This window comes from Corvus kubaryi, unplaced genomic scaffold (assembly GCF_017639235.1).
Source record: "Corvus kubaryi isolate FWS band 111438036 unplaced genomic scaffold, C.kubaryi_AGA036_p1.0 37396, whole genome shotgun sequence".
Classification (NCBI taxonomy): Eukaryota; Metazoa; Chordata; class Aves; order Passeriformes; family Corvidae; genus Corvus; species Corvus kubaryi.
The window spans coordinates 9,803,205-9,821,654 of record NW_024581135.1 but is presented as its reverse complement, the minus strand read 5'-3'; the positions used below and the strand labels follow the sequence as shown (position 1 = coordinate 9,821,654).

Here is an 18,450-nt window from a genome sequence, read left to right as displayed (position 1 = left end):
TGAGCGTCTTGCCTTCCCCCTCCCACTGATGTATGTAAAATGTTTGCCCTGGTTTTGTTTGGATTTGGGATGCTGGTGGGGAAGTGATTGCTGTTAGACCCAGAGTGTTTCCTGGCCAGGCCTTTGGAGGAGCTGCTGCCACTGCCACTTCGCATTTCAGCGCTTGGGCAGAGAGGTCTGGGCAGTCTGAAGTCAGCTGCAAGTGGGTTATGCACAGGCCCTGCTGGTGGGCTGGGGCTGGTTGTAGATTGGTTTGCAGAGACCCTGGGAAACTGCAATAAGCACAGAAGAGTGGGGCGTGACGGGAGGTCCTGCTCCCCAGGTGAGGACTGTGGAAGGCAGCTCTTGGAGTAGCCCAGCATCACAGTGTAGCCCCTGAGCATTCCCTGTGCTCCCAACGGGCCTGCCTGAAGTGCCACTGAGATCTGCCTCATATCAGCTGGAGTTCTTTCTGCTGCTCTTCTTGCTGCCTTGGTTTTGCTGGGCTTGTCCAGAGATACATCACCCAGAGACCTGAAACTGCCCTGTTTGGATGAACTGTGTCCAGCTCAGGGGTGGGAGCAGCCTCTGCGATCTCACCAGGGCTTTGGCTGCTCTCCCATGTACCCCTCTGCAGGGACAGTTTCTTTCTCTTGCCTGCCCTGTGTCAAGAGCTTAGGGCATGGATCTTGCTTTATCCCTAACCAGGGAACTGATGCACAGGAAGGGAAACTCCCTTTTGAATTGCAGATTTAGGTTTTCTTTCATTCCTCTTTTTTTTTTTTCTTTTTTCTTTTTTTTTTAAATCAGCTTCCCAGGATGACACAATAGCTGCAAGCTCAAATCATAAGCCCTGCCAGAAAGAAAGGGACCAAAGGAGATGAGCGAAGGCAGAAATGTATCTGGTCAGAAGGGATTTGAGGCGACGTGTGACAGGGGAAATGTAAGCCTAATTAATTGTGGGGTGCTGATTTGTGAATGTTGTATGAACCACAATGAAAAATGACTAATTTAAAACCCACTTTGAAACTCATATTAGACTCAACCATCCTTCCTGGACAGGGTTTTTTCTGAAGGCAATGGGAACTATGTCAGTCTGTTTGGGGTATGTTGAACTCTGTCAGAAAAACTAAAAAGAGAAAAGGTAGAGTGTTTTTAAACGTGGGGGGAAATGCAATTGCCTTGTTGTTTAGGATGTTTTTTTCTTTTTTAAGACAGTCACAGGCTTTGGGACAAGGATCTCAATTGGCCTCTAATTAAAGTTGCTTTCTTAGTGTCTGGCATGAAATCCCCCTGAGAGGCAGATGTTTGCAAAGCACACTTGGGGCACTGGCATATGGTTCTTTTGTACGGCTGGCGTTTCAGCAAAGTGCCTCCTCAATGTTGTACATAATTAGATATTTTATTTTATTTTTTTGTCCTGGAGAAGTTACTGGTGGCTGGGGACCTCCAGGATGTGAGTGGGAGGCTTTCTGGGAGACGGATGGGAAACCCTAAGCACGTCACTGCTGTGTGACAGGTGCTGGGAGATGCCCTTTTGCAGCTTTTTGGGAAAAGCCTGTTGACTAAACCAATGCCAGTTAAAGGATATTATTCTAACCTACAGAATTTAATAGAGGATGGGACCCTGGGTACCCAGCCTCTACTGCTTCAAAGAGGGCCTGCATCCTTCCTGCAGGAATCCATCAGCAGTTCTAAACTTTTTATGGGATTATAAAATTCTGAGGAATGTTTCCATAAGAAACCCAATTGTAATTGAGAGGGGAGTGAAATGAAAAGAAAATATTTATGCACACTAGGCCTGGATAGAGACCATGGCTGTGTTTAAAACGTGACTTCAGATTACAAATGGCCCGTAGCTGTTTATTAACACCATAAAAGACTCTTGCATCTGGGTGGTCACTGATGTGTAGAGCAATCTGTAGATGGCAAGAAACTTAACCACTAAAAGCTCAAGGTGCTGAATATACTTATTTCCCTCTAGGGCAGCACATCTATCCCTTGTACACTTAAGAAATAAAACACAGGATTTTGTGTCAGATGATCTAATTTTTCCAGTTCTCCTAACGTCTCCCATTCCTTCCCAGAAAGCCCTTTCTGTGATCACCAGAGCAAGGCTTTCCTACTGTCAGTGCCTCATTTTTGCCTGTCTATAAAAGTGCACTGCAACAGTTCCCTGCCTCAGAGAACTCAGAGAGGTTTTTTCAGACAAAATTAATTCATGTTTGAAAGGTGCTTTTGAGGTCTGTGAACCTGACTGTGCTTTACTAATGTGGGCAGTCATTATTTCCGTTCTGTAGAGAGGAAAACCAAGATCTGGCACAGTTAAAACAGCTTGTTCAGGATCATAAAGCAATTTAGGAGCAGAACCACAAATAGAGCCAAGTCTTTTGATTAGCAGTCAGATGTGCTATCCACAGGGCTACCTATAATGTCTAATTATTTTTCTAAGTGTAAGAACTGAAAGATCTCAGCCTGATTCCAAAGTCCTGATGAAAATGAAAAGGAAATGTGCAAAAGATTGACTCACAGCCATTGCATTCTCTTAGCATCTCTATTAGTGCATGTTTAAAATGAAATGAGTAAAATCCCCCATGGATGGAGTTGAAGCAGAACCTCCTCTGCAGATTGTGTATAAATTCAGCATCCTTCTGATGCTTTGAATTGTTTTGTGCTACTTATGAAAAGCAAAGCCTGGCTGTTGGCTTAGGTGGGATGCACAGGGTGGGATGTTTCGGCTTCAGATGCTGAACACTTCTTATTAGAGGACACACGTGCACACAAGGCTAATGAATTTGCATGCTTGCTGCAAGCTGCTCTGTCTTTCTTGAGGCCTTGCCTATTCTTTGGCTTGATTTCAAGCTGAGGCTACTGTTTAAATGTGTGGACATTCAAAGGCTGTGCTGGGAGGCTCAGTGCTGCCAAGTACCTCGTGGAAGGAATAACAATCTCCGCAATTAGCAAGGTCCCCCAAACCCCAGCCCTGCCTCTCTCGGTGTTACAGGCAGGAGAGGGAAGACGTCTGCGCCGGCAGGGGCTGTCCCTGCGCAGGGATTCGAGCAAGGAGAAATCAGAGGGACCGACCTGTTGGTGTAGAGGGGGAGAAAAGTAGCTGCTTTTGCCGCTTACACTGGCAAAACTTGGAAGTGGAGGGTAGCCTGTGGCACTGCCACCTGATAGCTGTGACCAGAAGGATATTTCAGAAAGCAGGAGTGGTGTGTAATTAATAAAAAGAAGGACAGAATAAAGAAGCACAGAGAAAATAATATTACTCTTGGACTGAGCCTAACTATTACATATAAATCCAACATTCATGTTTTAATTTTAGAATAAATGCAGCAATGTAATGCATGTGACTTTGTTTCAGCTGGGATAAAGAGTGTGGCATGTGGTGCAGTGGGATTAGTCTTTTGTGCAGACTATCTGTTTGGTGTCCATGGTTCTTGCAACTTTTGGAGCTCTAGCATGGATCTATGTGCCAGTCTGTACACTGGATCTGGTGGCTGGAGAAAGCAAACACAGGAGCATAGAGGGGCACAGCACCGCCATCCTTGCCCCAGTGCTAATCCAACCTGCCTTTCAGCCTGTCCCTGCCACACTCCAGCCTGCAGTCCTAAATGCTTCCCCTGAGACCAGGTATTACCTTATATTGGTTATTATGGAGAAGCATATAACTCTGGGTTAGTCTTCAGTAATAGCTGGTGATTATATTTACAGCTTGATTTTGTGGTTTTTTCTCTCTGGTGCTGTCTTTAGATTCAATTCAATTGAATCCTTCCTTCCTCTGTGAAATCTAAGCCTGCTCTTCTGCTGCCTGCAGTGGAGAAGGATGATAGGAGAGCCTTGCAGGCTCCTGGGGAGCTCAGGGCACCAAAATGATCTTTCTTTGCATCAGGGATCAGGCTGTTGTCCACAGAGGAGCGATCGGCAGATGCAGAGTGTCCAGCCTCATTTATCTCGGCCAGATGGTGCTAAAATACTAGTCCAGAGCACATGTTGCTTCTATTCAACCAAATGCTTGTGCCATGCTGTGGCCTCTCTGCCTTGAACCAATGAGCCTCGGCCAGCAAAATCCCAGCGGCAAAGGCCCCAGCAGACCCTGGCTAAGCCCCTCTGCATGCCTTGTGGAAAATCAGAGAAATCAAACTGGGAAGGCTCACAGCCCTGCAGGGACAGACAATAGCCTGCAGGAAGGGGAGGAAGGGGTTAAAGAGGGTTTAGCACACACAAAAAGTAAATATTTGAGGCATAAATGCAGAAGGAAAGAATAATGGAGAGAGAAGGGCAGGAGGAGGAAGCCAGAAGTGTAAAGAGAAGAAAAAGGAAGATTATATTCTGCTGGAAAACAAAGGGATGTTTGTATGAGAAAAGCGTTGGGGAAATGAGGGTTCAGCTCTGCACAAACTTTCTGTCTGACACTGGTCAAGTCAATCTCTCTGTGTCTCAGTTTGCAAAGGCTACAATGGGAATACTAAAGTCTCCTTTGTTCTGCCTCTCTCTGCTCACATCAGACATTCCTTCTGTGTGTTGTAGAAAGCCAAGACACTACAGTACTGCAAAGACAAATAAATTCCACTGAGACTTTGAGGGGAGAAAAATAAAAAGGTGGGAAGGCAGATAGGCTATGATAAACGTGGGAGATAAATGCCCCAAAAACTGGGGTATGGGAGTGGGAGTGTAGAAATACAGGAGAGGCCTTTACTGGGGGAAGAAGAAATACGGACCAGATTAATCCTACTGTTGCATCCTGGACTCCAGTGGAGTTCTTCGAGGGATGGGTTTAGCCCAAGGAGTTCAGTTTTGTTTGGTTAAAGAAATTTTATGCCAAAGTTTTAAAATAGTGAAATCTGTTCTGAGAACTATGAGAATGTGGGCTGCCTTTCTTGAAACGTTGCATGGGACTTGGGATGAACAACTCTTGCTGAAGGCATCAGGAGCCAAGTGATTAAGCCCCATGCAGTGCTCTGACAGGAGGCCTTCTTCTTGCCTATGCATACTTTTTTTAAGTATAGAAAGTATTCCCATATTTCCAGCAGCTGATCTTTATTTGAAGCCAAGAGCTGCATTTTTCAGATTAGAACTGAGGCTTTTCTAGGAAAAGCCACTCTGGAGCAGACCATTGCTCTATCTAGCCCAAGACGGTGTCTCCAACAGAGATCCTGCACTCTGCTTAGAGAAAGAAATACTAAAGCTCACAGGGCTCTCTCTGGGGATAATTTATTTTTCACTCCAAGAGTTACAGCTTGGCTTTCACTTCAAAGTCTGTAGGCTTACATTCTTTCCAAAACTCTTGCTTATTTTATTAATCTTTATGTTCTCTGGAGATGTTTGTTGTTTGCAGATCTCAACCTGTTCAGGAAGCCCCTTGAGCTGCTGACCTCCATGTCCTTCAGCAGTGAGCTCTCCAGGCCAACTGGGGCATTTGTGCAGGGGAAAAACAAATTTCTCAATTTCAGAATTGCTGCGTTTACCATGGAAGCATGCCTTAAGCTTCTCAGCTCACCCATCTGGTTTCTCATTACAGCATCTCATCTAAAACTGTGAGCTTCTTCTGCCACCCAGGGAATCCCTTCTAGGAGATGTTCTGTGCACACGTGATGCTGCTCTGCCCTGAAACGTAAATCAGCCATGCTGAGGATCCACTCTTAATTCTTCAGTCCTTCCAAGTTTACAAGAGCACATACTGTCGGCTGCTCAGGCTGACATGGTGTGCTTTCTTGTTGGGTCACTGGAGTAATAAAAATTTGTGGCCAGTCATAGTGTCCCTGCTCTGTGAGTAGCACACTAAGCCAGGATGTGATGAAGGTGTGAGGGGCTGCAGGGTGACAGGGTCACAGCACTGTGCTCTCTGTGCCTCTCTTTTGGTAAAGGGGTGATTGAAGTGCTCGAGTACCTTGGCAGACCATGCAGGTAGAAAGCGAGAGGGGCTTTGTTGTGTAGTCCCACGTTTATGAGGATGGTGAACCAGCAAACCAATGCATGGACAATGGGCAGGATGGCTCAGTGTTCAGCCTGCCCTTCCTTCGTCCCTTTGTCCTTCTCTGTCCATCTGCTGCAGAGAGGAGCAGTAGAGAGGTGTAGGGCAGACTACAAAGCACAGCCTTTGTGTGCGCGGGGTTCTCTGGCAAAATGAGATGGTGCTCTGCAGACATGGCCTTGGATCCAGCACACAAACAAACAAAACAAATGTATTAGAAACAGCTGGGGAACAGGATGAAAATGAGCATCATTAGGGATATGCTTATAATAACTTACAAGCTGGGGAATGCAACATTGCTATGCTGGGCCCTTCTGGAGACAGATTTGCTGTTGCTTTTGGAGTCTTTGTTACAGCCATTGGTTTTCCCATTTATGCATACCTTGCCCCAGCTCTTGCTGGCAACCTGACAGCATGCTCTGAGATGTAGCCTCCAATGAAAGGATTTTGTCAGGAACTGGAGCAACCTCTGGAAGCACTGGCCATGGCCTCATCTGTGGGTCATGAGCTGCTACTTGGTTGAACACCGTGCATTGCTTTAGGTGCTGATCTGCCTTCCAGAGTTTCCTTCCTCATCCCAAGGGAAGTTTTGCAGCTCTTGGGACTTCTTGTTTATTCCTTGGTTGTAGGACAGCCTCACAGTTTTCCAATTCATTCATCATTTATTTTGGAGTGTGTTTGACCTGTCCTGGGCAATACTGAGAAAGGGGAAAGTACCTGCTGCAGCACTATCCCCACTCAAGTCTTTTCTCGCCTCTCTTATGCACAGTCAGGACATAGGGGCTGTTAGCAAAGAGCCCCTTGCCTGCAGCCTGCCCTGCTACAGCTCAAGAGGTGACCATCTTTTAAAGTCATACATTTCTCTCCCAGTCTCCATGCGTATTTCCTCTGTGAGATGCAGTCCTTCTTTGCAGGGGTGTCTGAAACTGGCCTTCAGCCCTCAGTATAGTGGGTTCTTGCTAAGAAGTCCTTATGGTATGCTTTACATACGCCCACCAGCTTTTTTTAGTAATGCTCACAAAGATTTCAGTTGCATACTGTCTGCTGCACAGTTGGGTGCTTAAGAATTGATTTTGCCATTTTCCTGACAAATTTAACAAATACTGGCCAAGACTCTACTTGCAGTGACACTGCAGATCTTGCAGTGTCACTGGATAAATTTTGCCCACTACTCCACTTGAGTGTCTTCAAACCCTCATGATGTGTCTCGCACATTGACTGTTCCTGTTTGCTTCATGGTTGGATGAGATGCTTATATACAGAGCTGCCTAAATTCCAAATGTTGCCTGTGGCTGAGCAGTTCCTACCTTTGATGTGAGAGCTAGCCGCAGCCTGGCATCTGAGAGGTAATTCTTGTCAAGAGGAGAAGTTAATAGCAAAGTCTCATATATTTAACACAGAGTGCACAAAGTCCTGCTTACTTGAACACAGAAAGAGTTCAGCAATCAGGACTCATTTCCCTGGTCCCCAAACATTTTACTGACACAGTGCACTCTTTAGGCATCCCTCGGGACTGTGCTCCAGTGCCTGTTCAAATTGCAGTTACTTTGGTCTTGGCCTTACACTGAATTACCTCAGTCCTTTGACTACTGGTTTTCACTAGCTGTAGGTTTAGCTGGTGAGCTTACACGTCTCCTGGAGACACCTGAGAGCAACTGGGGACAAAGAGAGTTAGCTGTAGCTTTTGGTCACCAGGGAGGGACATATTTACGTGTACAAGACATCCTTGTTGCACAATCTAACTGTGAATGGCAAAAGCCACTAACTCAACCATAATAACACTAACACTTGTAGTTCAGCTGCAGGTGAAAATGGCTGATTTGGTCTTCATCTTGTCTGTTCCAAATGTCTGCATGGATTGGACCACTTTGCCTTTGCAGGCTGCATGTTGGGAGCAATAGATGACAATATAAAAGGGGTGCTTTTATCGCCAATACCTCTTTCAGACCCAAACAGTCAGGGTATCATCTGCTGTGTTCAGTGAGGAGGGTGTGATGGCCGCAGCAATGCCCTGTTTCTAGCAAGCTGCTTAGTGAGAAGATTTTCTTGCCCTAGCACCATCTCAGAAGAATGGTGGTTGCTGCCTGCCTGCCTGTGAAAGGCAGAAAGGGAAAATACAGGGTTTCAAATGTGTTATATTATTTGGTGAGCTGGAATAGATCTAAGACCATATGGAAGATCACTTGTCATGGTGGCTATTCACTACCCAGTGATGGATGACTTATTTTTCAGGGGAACGGCAAAGATGTCCTTCAAACCCACCTTTTGTGGGAATAGCAGTGGCTGGCTTGCTTACTCTGGGGTGATCCCTTACTGCCGGTCTTTTGCAAAGCCAAAAGATACTGCTGGCACCTAAAACTGTGGGCAGCTCTGTTCCCAAGAGAGTAAAATTCTGTGATTTCTTAGGTGAACATTTAGGAGACCTGAAGTAATTTGTCACTTCAGGGAATACAAATGGCCTGCTCAGGTATGCTTAATCAAACAGCATGTATTACCTGAGGATGTGCAGGGGCTTCAAACCTCTCCTTACCCAGGGAAAACTTTGGCTGGCTTGTAAGGAGCATGTCCTCCGAGTGTGGTCCCATCTTGAACCATTCCATCTCAGCTGTGCTGTGCACAGCAGAAAGGGGGAAAGGAGAAAATCCCTTTTTAAGCCAGTCCCTGTGCAAATCTGTCTCAAGGGCTGGTGCTAAATGGATGTGTATGTGCTGTAATGTTCCCTGCAATTTTACCTGGGCTATGTTCAGAAGAGTGAAGGGAGAAAGCTCCTGGCTCGCTGTACAAGATGGGCATCTCCCAGGCTTGATAGTATGGTTTGTGAAAAAGGCAGCAGGGATTAAACTGGTTACTTGGTGGGAAATCTGTTAATCTTTCAGAACTTCTGAAGGATAGAGCAATGAGCTGATTCTCTGTATTTAATTTTTTTCCATTAACATATCTCTATTGATGTTGATGCTGTTTGTTCATCAGCCATTTGGGTCTGTTTCTTGGTGCTTTTATGTAATTTATAGCATTTCTCCAGTCTGATTTTTGACAAACATGGCATGTCCATGAAGCTGGGAGCAAGAACCTGCTCTCTTCTAACGTGGCTTTCCTGTTTTTCTCTGTTTTGCAGGTTCTTTTCGAAATGATGGTTTAAAAGCTGCTGATGTCCTTCCTATACTGAAGGAGAAAGTGGCCTTTGTGTCAGGTGAGCATATCTTTCTTTGATCCCTCCAGTCCATGAGCACTGTCTGCCACATCCTGGTCCTTATGATGCTGCAGAATCTCGAGGGACCGGTTTCATGTTTGAACTTGGTAATACTTAAATTAGTTCTTTGCTAAGAAAAGGGCTGTATGTGGACCAGGACTATCCAGTAATACTGAGGGCATTGGAAACTGGTCCATGTTGATTTTCTTCATATTCTGAAACAGGGGCAAATGAGCAGCACAGGTAGGATGAAAGGCACCTTCTTAGCTCCAGCCCAGATGTGAGCTGTCTCAGCATGCAGGACACTTCAGGGATCCTGCTTTTGGTTCAAGGTCAGTGGATAGCATTAAATTCCTGTATCTAGGAAGCACTCAGACCCATAAATCACTGGTGTTCCATTTACAGTCCCAATCGACTTGCAGTTAAAAGTACCATTGATGCTGCATTTGCATAATAACTCAGATGCTCAAAGTTCTCCTGCCATTCTGTACAAAGATTTACAGCCTTCATTCAGGAGACAAATCTCAAGCATCTGGGGGTGGATCAGGACTAGACAATATGGAAGAGGCTTTGAGAATAGCTTGGATGATAGTGCTTCTGGTGTGAATTACAACTTGTCAGTGAGAGGGGGAAGAGAAAGTCTGAAGCAATCATAATCTTGCATGAAGTCACTCAAATTGGCAGCATAAACCCAGGGTATTTCCAGTGGCAGCATTTCTGATGATTACAAACCATTCAGGCTGCTTGCAATGAGAAAACCTCCATCAAGAACAGCCAGCTCCCCTTGTTTGCAGTCTTTGCTTTTTTGTTTCCTCCATCTCCACAGTAATGCTGACTGCAGAGGGGAGGAGGTTGCAGCAAGGCTGTTAGGTGCCCACACTCTTCCTCCCTGGCTCTCTCCCCAGGTGCTGGAGTTGAGTCCCCAGGCCCATGAGGATGGGGCTCATCACCCTGCTGAGCCATGGAGATGTCATCCAGGGAGAAAAGCTTTCCCCTTGACTGATAGCTGGTGTGAGATACCTTCCCATATAGGAACAGTTAAATGGCCCAGGGTTCATGAGTCCAGCTGTGACCTGGGGAAACAATTTGAGGATCTATAAATGCTAAACTTTCTCATCAATGACATGAAAATCCAGGAGTTTGAGGGAAGTTTCTGAAACACCAAGTCTTGTCTGAAAACCTAAAACTGTCCCAACAGTACTCACATGCAGGAACACTTTATCTCACACTGAAGTCTCATTCTGAATGTCCTGAAATGTTTTACATGGTTGGCTTTAACTGCTCCGAAGAGGGGAACATAGTCATAAAAACACAGCGTACCTGCACACTTGTTTGTGACACAAAAGCTGAACCGGGTGCTCTGGGAAAGTGAAGGGAAGGAATTTATGCAGGGACTGTACTGCAATTTAGTTTTTGGCTTCTGCTGTTGCTTTGCATGGAATGACTGCAGGATCATTTGGTAATTCACGGAATATTTAATAATGACAACCTGTCTGGATTGTTTATGTAGCCCCTTCCACTGACGGTGCCTGTGTTCAGCTCTGAGCCAGAGGGTCTCACATCAAATCATCAGCTCATTAGACACTGTCCTGTGCCAAGCCTGCCTTGCAGAGGGGGGTGTTAAATAAGCAGCACCAACACAATCCCCCGGGCTTTCACACCATGATCCACTGCAGGCAGGGTACAGCTTGCTCCATATAGACTCACCAGCCTCCAGACTTGGATCTGCTCAAAATGTGCTGTTCCTGACATAGCTAGAGGTCCTGGGATTTACACCTCCTCTTCATGGTCTCCAAATGCAATGACTACAGGCAGCAGTTGCCTTTGCAGGCAGAGCACTCTGAACTGCTGGTGTTCACTGCAATAGCCCCAGAATTCCCTTCCAGCCCAGAGTGTAAGTACTGCCCAGTGTTCCCCTGGACTGTTGTAATAAAGCAGATTAAGAAAATTATTTTAGCATTTCAGCTGATGGCTCGGTTCTTTTAAATTAAAATGGAATAATTTCCTAGGCTATGCTTTGAGCACAGAAGAGAAAATGTTTGACAAAACAGAAAAATCAAATACCTGGACTTTCCAAGATCAACAAATAAAAAAGTTCTGTAGTTAGCACAGCCTCTGAGAGCACATTGTGTTTTAATCAGGCTTCTTTGAGGAACAGGAGAGTTTTATTGAATCTTCTTCAGAGTTTAATACCACAGTTAATTTTAACAACAACAGTACAGTAAAGTTGTCAAGGGGGTTCTCCTTACACCAGCAGAATTTATCAGCACATACAAAAACTCTCAGCTGAACATGTCAGTTCATAGTTTATCGCTTTTCTCATCAGCTGTGGCTCACCAGCTTGTTTGTCTGTGATTCAACAGGAAAATTGCAGGGAACACACAAGACCCTTCAGGCAGGGGCTGCACTTTGCTTTGTGTTGCAGTGGATGCTCCACACCTGGACCCTGCAAAGCAAAAGGGCAGAACAGGCAGGGCAGGGAGAGCAGCTGCCGCCCGCTTCACAGCAGGCACAACAGGACCTGCTTGCACAGCCGTGTCATCTCAGAGGAGCACTCGGGCTTTCACAAGTGCACTTAATTTCAGAGTTGACATACAGCTCTAACTGTCTGGGCACAGATTCATCCAGCCTAAGTGCTGTCTGGGGCTCTGTGCCTGGCACTTCCCCTTGGCTGGCTGAGCCAGCAGCAAGCAGCGGGCGCGGGGCTCTGCATCTGCATCCCTGCACCGCGGGAAAGTTGAGGGGTGGTGGATAACATCAAGATTTTTTCCTGGAACTAGTTCTTGGTTTCTTCCAGTGATCTCATGTATGAGCTAGACTGAACCTGAACAAAGTTCACATGTGTGTCTAAAGAGTACCTGAAAATCCCATTCCATAGCTCCTATGCAGAGCAATGGACTGAGCAGTTGCGGGTGGGGTGCATCCCAGCCATCGCTGTCTGATTGCTTCCATCACTGACCTCCTGGAAGCAGATTAAGCAGGGGGCTGGCAAGGGGGAGGCTTTGGCCACCTGCTTGTTGTCTAAACCCTAATAAAATCTTGGCTTTGCCTGGGTGGTTCAATGTGCTGCTTTCAGCAATGGAATGGCTTTGGGAGCCATTAAAGAGTGAGTTACAAGCCAGAGACTGATTATTGTATTCTGAGGAGGAGACGAACACTGAGGAGAGGAAGTAAAACAGGTTGTAGATTATTTTAGGTGCTTTTTTTCAGTGAGAGGTGGTGAAATATTTTGGAAACTGGGCTTATAGTCTTTCTTGGGAAACACAGACGTGGTGTAAACTGGGGCATTGTTCAGCTGCTTGATTATATTTATGGGAGATTTTCTATTGATCAGTGCAGTACAGAACAAAGTGGATGAACTTTCAAGAGAGGGAAGGGAATGTGTTATCATGTTCTCTTCCCATGCACAGAACTTTTCATGTACTTAGGCTATAAAAAGCTTGTTAGTTGACTGATGTCATGGGTCTCGCAGAAAGCGTTTCCCAACATCCCACCCAGAGGAGTTTCTCAGGATCCTTCCTGGTACTTCCGCTCCCTGGAGGGCTTGGAAGAGTGGTGGCGCGTGGGCTCCTGCTGTCATCCAGGTACTGTCTGCTCATCTGCCGAGGCAGGAGTACAAAGGAGGAGGCTGGCCAGGTTTCTGAGAGCGTGGTTGAGCACGGAGGAATCAGCAGCAGAGGGTGTAATAAGCTGGTGAGCTACTGCAGCTGTGACAAGCAGAGCTCCCAGCATGTGTCTGCAAAGCAGGAGGTTTTTCTGTGTGCTTTGGGCACCAAAAGGGCACAGGGCAGGGAGAGGTGGATGCAGTAACAGCTCAGCCATCTCCAACCTTTGGTAGCCCACTGTCTCCAACCGCACGTCTCGGGAGCAGTCTTGTTGTTGGGTCAGAGTAACGTCTGAACCTGACTGAGAGCCTTAAGGAAAAGCAGAGATTTCCTGAAAGGTCTTCCAGAGGAGGATTTTCAAGGTAAATAGTTCTAAAGAAAGGACAGCTTTGCAATTAGGTTCCACCAAATTTAGGCCAGCAGGATGAATCAAAGAGGAAAACTCAGAGAAGACACTGACCTTCCCAAAAACTTGTCCAAGGACACCACAGGTTGCTTAGTGTCAGGGGTACCACATGTAGAGGTGCATGTTTTTACTTTTTCTGCAATGGATGCACTTCACTCTTCAGAGAGAGGGTTGAAATGAGACCCCCCAGTGCCTCTGGGCACTGGAAGAGTTCACATCCTGGTTTCAGGGGGTCTCAGATGCTGATTTGTGGACATTGGAATTTGTATTGGGTTGGGAATAAAATTAACCAAAATATTTAATTTGTGAATGATGTAAACATTTTGTATTTGCACATAAAGTTTTTATTTAAATTAAAAGTTTCCATTCTCCTCTTCCTCTGGAATGGAGATTTCAAATGAAACATCAACAATTCTTCTATATTTTGTTACAGAAAAATATCTTCCATTTTATACCATTCCCTGGTGTAGCTTGAAATCAATGGAGATTTCAAAAAAGGGAAATCTGCTATTAGAAAAGCATGGCATTCCTTGACTATTTCTCCATGCTTGTCTCAAATGAGGAAGAGAAGGAGTGTATGATCAGGGTGTATCTGACCTCTCTTTGTTTCTCCTTATTCTGTACAGCTTCTAGCACTGTGCCCTGTGGTGTGAGTTTGGAGTGTCTGTCTGTACCACCATCAGCAGTGACGGCATCACCACGTGCCCTTCCCTTCCCTTCCCTTGTCCAGCAGCAAGAGGGGTGTTTTGTAGTGCAGTAGGTTTTGCAGTGGGGTGTTTTGTGTTAGAAGATTTGGGGTTTATTTTGTTCAGTCTCTCATACATACAGCTATTCCCATACATCTGCAATAGAGGACACAAGATCAACAAACGTTATTTGTAGCTGGGGCATAAGGCAGAGAGCTTTAGTGTCAGTGTTGAAGAGGAAGGTACAAGTGCTCCCCTGACTCCTCAGCAATCCAGCTACTTCCAGAGAAAAAAGCCAAGCTCCTCTGTACTCTCTCTGGAAGTTTTCCTTCCACATAGGAAGGTATTCCCTTCCTTTTAATGAGTCTCACTTGTCCACAAGGCATACCTTGCTGGAATAATAACTTTCTTTTTGGGAAATGAAATTATTTCCCCTGTGGCTTGTTGGCCAGTGTATATTTAAAATTAAATAAGTACCCCAAAATACTTGCATAAAGCAGTGAAAACTAATTACAAGTCACAACAGGTGGTCTCTTCAAATCCATGCAGTGGCTTTGGGTGATTGAAGAACAAATTTACTTGGTAGGAAACAGGATCCTTCAGCTTCAGATGCTGCACTTGGTGTCCCATCTACAGCCTCTGACCTGCTCTGCCAGGTGATCTTCTGGTGAGAACAATTAGCCTTGGTTTTGGAGTCACTAACCCTAAAAGTAATGTTGTAAGGGTTTGCCATTAGAATTTGATTTGGGCAATTGACTCTGAGACATGGATGCTGCAAAGAGCAGCACTCTGGAGAATCAGGCCCCGGTGATTGCACTGCAGCTGTGTTAATTGGCTTGTTGTGGGAGCTTAAATTTCCATCACTTGCACTAGAATCACCTGATTGATACCAGCTGAGTTGGAGGGTGGTCACACAGCTAATCCTATGTATGACCCTTGCAACTAATTAGTCTGTCTTGAAACTGAAGGAGTTTTAGTATAGAAGTCTGCTTGCAGTAAGTCCAGTAGCAAGCAACTCTCACAGTGAGAGCTCAGCTATGACAGGGAAAGGAATGTTATTTCAAGACTCTGGATACCAATTCCTTGATACTTTCCTTTCCTAGGAAGTCTGTTAATTAGATTTAGAAATCCAGAGTGTATTGTTTATCACTGTATTGAAGTGCCTGACATCAACTGAGCTCTGTCTGTCTCCTAGTTCTCTTCATTATAATTCATTTTTTCACCATATTTTGGACTGAAATACCTGATGAGGATTATTTCAGCTTCTCTGGAAACTCACTTACAGTCTCAGCAGGGTCTACAACATAAAGATTGATCAGCTTATGATCTACAGGGTCAGATGAAGCGGCGCATTCACTTGAACTGCAGTAGACATCTGAACAGAGGCCAGAGACACTGTGTGCTGCTCCTGCTTCCGTTGCTGGTGTGCTGCAGGGTGTTAGAAAAGGTTCTTGGGAACCTTCACATGCGTGGACATTTGCCTGTCTCTGGTTAATCCTTGTGAATTCATGCTTATGAAGGGAGTGTGAAAGGAAGCAGAGGGTTTAAAACCCTTAAATGTGGATCACTGCAAGCAGGTAAGGATCGTGGTGGAAGGGCTGACAGAACTGGAGAGATGCAGCTTGAAAACAGAGCTTGATAAAATCATTATCTGCTGTATGCAGGAAGCCTGCATTAACGGAAACTGATAATTTCCTGTCCTCAACAGGACTACAAATAGCTGGAATTCCAGTTTATTGTGTATTAACAGGGATGGATGTGCCTCGGGACTTGAGATTGGTAAAGCCTGTACACAGAGTTCATGTCACTTACACTTTGGGGTGGCCAATTTCTTGGCTTACCTGTGGGCATTTGGTGCCACTGTATGCAGAAACATTTGGGCCCACTGGTTAGAGGTGTCATGTTCAGGCAGCTGCCAGAACAGGGATCTTGTCACTGGAGTCTCTTTCCTCTTAGTTGCAGGCTTGACTGAAAAAGTGGTTATCAGAAGGCCACTGACTGTGGTGCTTGCCTGCATGCAGGTTTTCTGAGGTTTCTTTAAGGTTTTCTTTTAATGCGGTATGCATCACGATGCCTTGTGCCATCACTGCAATGTCCCTTGGATGATTTGTGGAGGAAAAAATTATGTGATCCCACTTCTGGGAATAAAACCTGAATTTAGCCATGGGCTCTTATAGGACAGAAGAAAGGGAGATGGGAAGAACTGGCAAGCAAGCCACTGACAGGAAAGGCCATTAGCAAAGGATTTTGTAGGAGAAATGCAAGGCATATATGGCTAAATATTTGTTCTCAGTGTACTTTGTGCCCCGAAGAACATGTGTTTTTCTAACTCTTTTTTTCCAGAGCACTAATAACTAGACCATCTGTTTGCCTCTCTAAATCAGAGCAAAGCTCATGAAAACCCAACTTGAAAAACAGTAAGAAATTATCAGCTGTTTGTTTTAGCATTTAATAACTGTAATTAGCAAACCTAATGACATGTTTGATTATTGCATCCCATTTCTGTGAGTCCAGGGGGAGGCAGGAGATGGGACTTATTGATTAGAGCAACTGAGACTCCTGGCTTCCTTCTACTTTTCATTGTCCTTTAAAACAATGTGCTGAGTAGCTCTCTGAAGACTGCATGTACAATCGATGTGGAGATCATGGCTGACTTGGGGCAAGATTTGTCTCCCTGAGTGGATTAGTAACAAGCAGAGACAGATTCTTAAGCACTGTGAAGCTCTAACACAGTGGATCAAGTCAGAAAACCTCAGTTCTACTCCTGGTTTTTAAGTGACTCACTGTGGGATCTGCGCTGAACTTCTTCCCTTCTCAGTACTTTATTATTCCCCTCAGTAAAAAGATAATAGTAAAGAAAAGCAATGGTATAGACAGAGTCCCTGCACAGCCAATGCCAGAAGATTTTCTTCTCTTTTAGTGCCTGTTGCTACTTCTTAGCAGGCTCCATTAGAGGAGATGAGCATCCTTATGTAGGCATGTTTGATGGTGCCAATACCCCCTTTAGTCTGCTTAGAAAAGCTGAGATTTTGGGTTACAAAGTGCAATGAAAACGCAGCGTATTATCAGTATTTAAGAGAGTAAACCAGTTACTGAACTCTGCAAATCTGATGGAGAATTAAATATACAGGGGTTAGCTCTAGAAGAAATCTGATGTTTCTTTATACAAGCTCTTGATAAAATTGTAAATTATGTAGGGATTCATAAAAATTAGGGATTTCTCAGTAATTTGGATTGCATGGAGTTGAAGGACACAATTGAAGGATTCTAATATATATGATGTATTTGTAATAATTTCACTCTATTGCTCAAACCCTAGAGCTGAACTTCCATCAGAAATGAGAAACATTTGTCTCTAAACTTAGCCTATCTTATAGGTTATTATATTTTACCCAAGTCTTCTTGTTTTTGTGTGTTGTAAGACTAGAAGGAATCAGTCCAGGCACTTATTTTATCCTTCCATCATCCAGAAACCTCCAACTGGGTCATCATGTAACCTTGCCCCTCCAATGAGAATTAACCCATTTTCTCTGGTCTGTCCTGCTAACTTCTGACCCTGTGCCTGAGCCTTATTTATCCTGCTCCCCTGAGGACAGTTTAGATGAACTGTTGAGGGACAATTTTTATCCTGAAGCAAAGACAGGACAGGAATGTTCTGGATCCTATTTTCTTTTCTGTTGCTGAAATCCTTGTGTTGCTGTTACTAAAAGGGTAAAGAATTTTCTGACTTAATGTTTTCAGCCTACCAGAATTTACACAGGTTTCTTATTTATTTATTTTTTAGAGCTCACTTTGGTGGAATGGTAGGTGTTAAAGGGGTCCCTGACTAGAAACACAAGGTTGGGTTTATGAAGCCAAGGTGAATGGGCAGCATCAGTGATTAGTGCTGCTGGGCTGTGGGAAGCTCATGGCCCTTTCCAGGTGTTTCATATCCTGGGAGAGGATTATAAATGTGGGCTTGGATGTCTTCTGATCATAACTCTTGGTGCTTTTCCACGCTGTACCAATATTTAAATAATTGGGAATGGAGGAGAGAGAGAGCCTGAATGAGTAGCGGGTAGCATGTTCTTCTGGGATGCAGTTCAAGTTAAGGTCTCTGCTTCAGCAAATATCTGGAAGCTTTTGAAAGCCTCAGTTACATCTTGATATGATGGGAAATTTTTCAAAACCTTGAAAAGCTTCTTGTGTTGAAAATATATTTCCTTCCAGCTTTAGTTACTGCATTGGTCACTGTATTTGCTATTCTATTAGTTACTGTATTTGCTATTCTATAGGCTGGCTTGCTTTTCTGTTGGACACATATCATGCATGATATAATGGTTTGGCATTGATGTGGTGTGTGAAATAATCTCAACAAAGGGAGAATATACTTAAAATGAGGAAGCTTTTTTTCATAAAAAGGTCTGAAAATTTAAATGAGTTTATTTCCTTGTAAACTGCATCCTTTCTTACATTATGCCCCCATTTTCATGCTATGTGGCAGAGGTGTGGATCTGCCAAGGTGACGCTGAATTCCAATGGACCTTCCTCACCTTCATGGTGTAAAGCCAAAGGCAAATAGAAGGCGCAGAGATTTGGGTGGAGATTAGAGAGGACAGCTTTTGTAC

The 18,450-nt window shown here is 44.7% G+C and overlaps 1 protein-coding gene across 11 annotated transcripts in view; it reads left to right on the top strand.

The window, feature by feature from the left end:
• Positions 1-18,450, top strand: part of KALRN (kalirin RhoGEF kinase) — a 483,534-nt gene that overhangs the window by 149,026 nt on the left and 316,058 nt on the right. For all 11 annotated transcript variants that reach the window (XM_042041538.1, XM_042041539.1, XM_042041542.1 and 8 more), the window contains exon 3: positions 9,072-9,146. In XM_042041538.1, the coding sequence (XP_041897472.1) occupies positions 9,072-9,146 (75 nt within the window). The remainder of the gene's footprint in view (positions 1-9,071; positions 9,147-18,450) is intronic.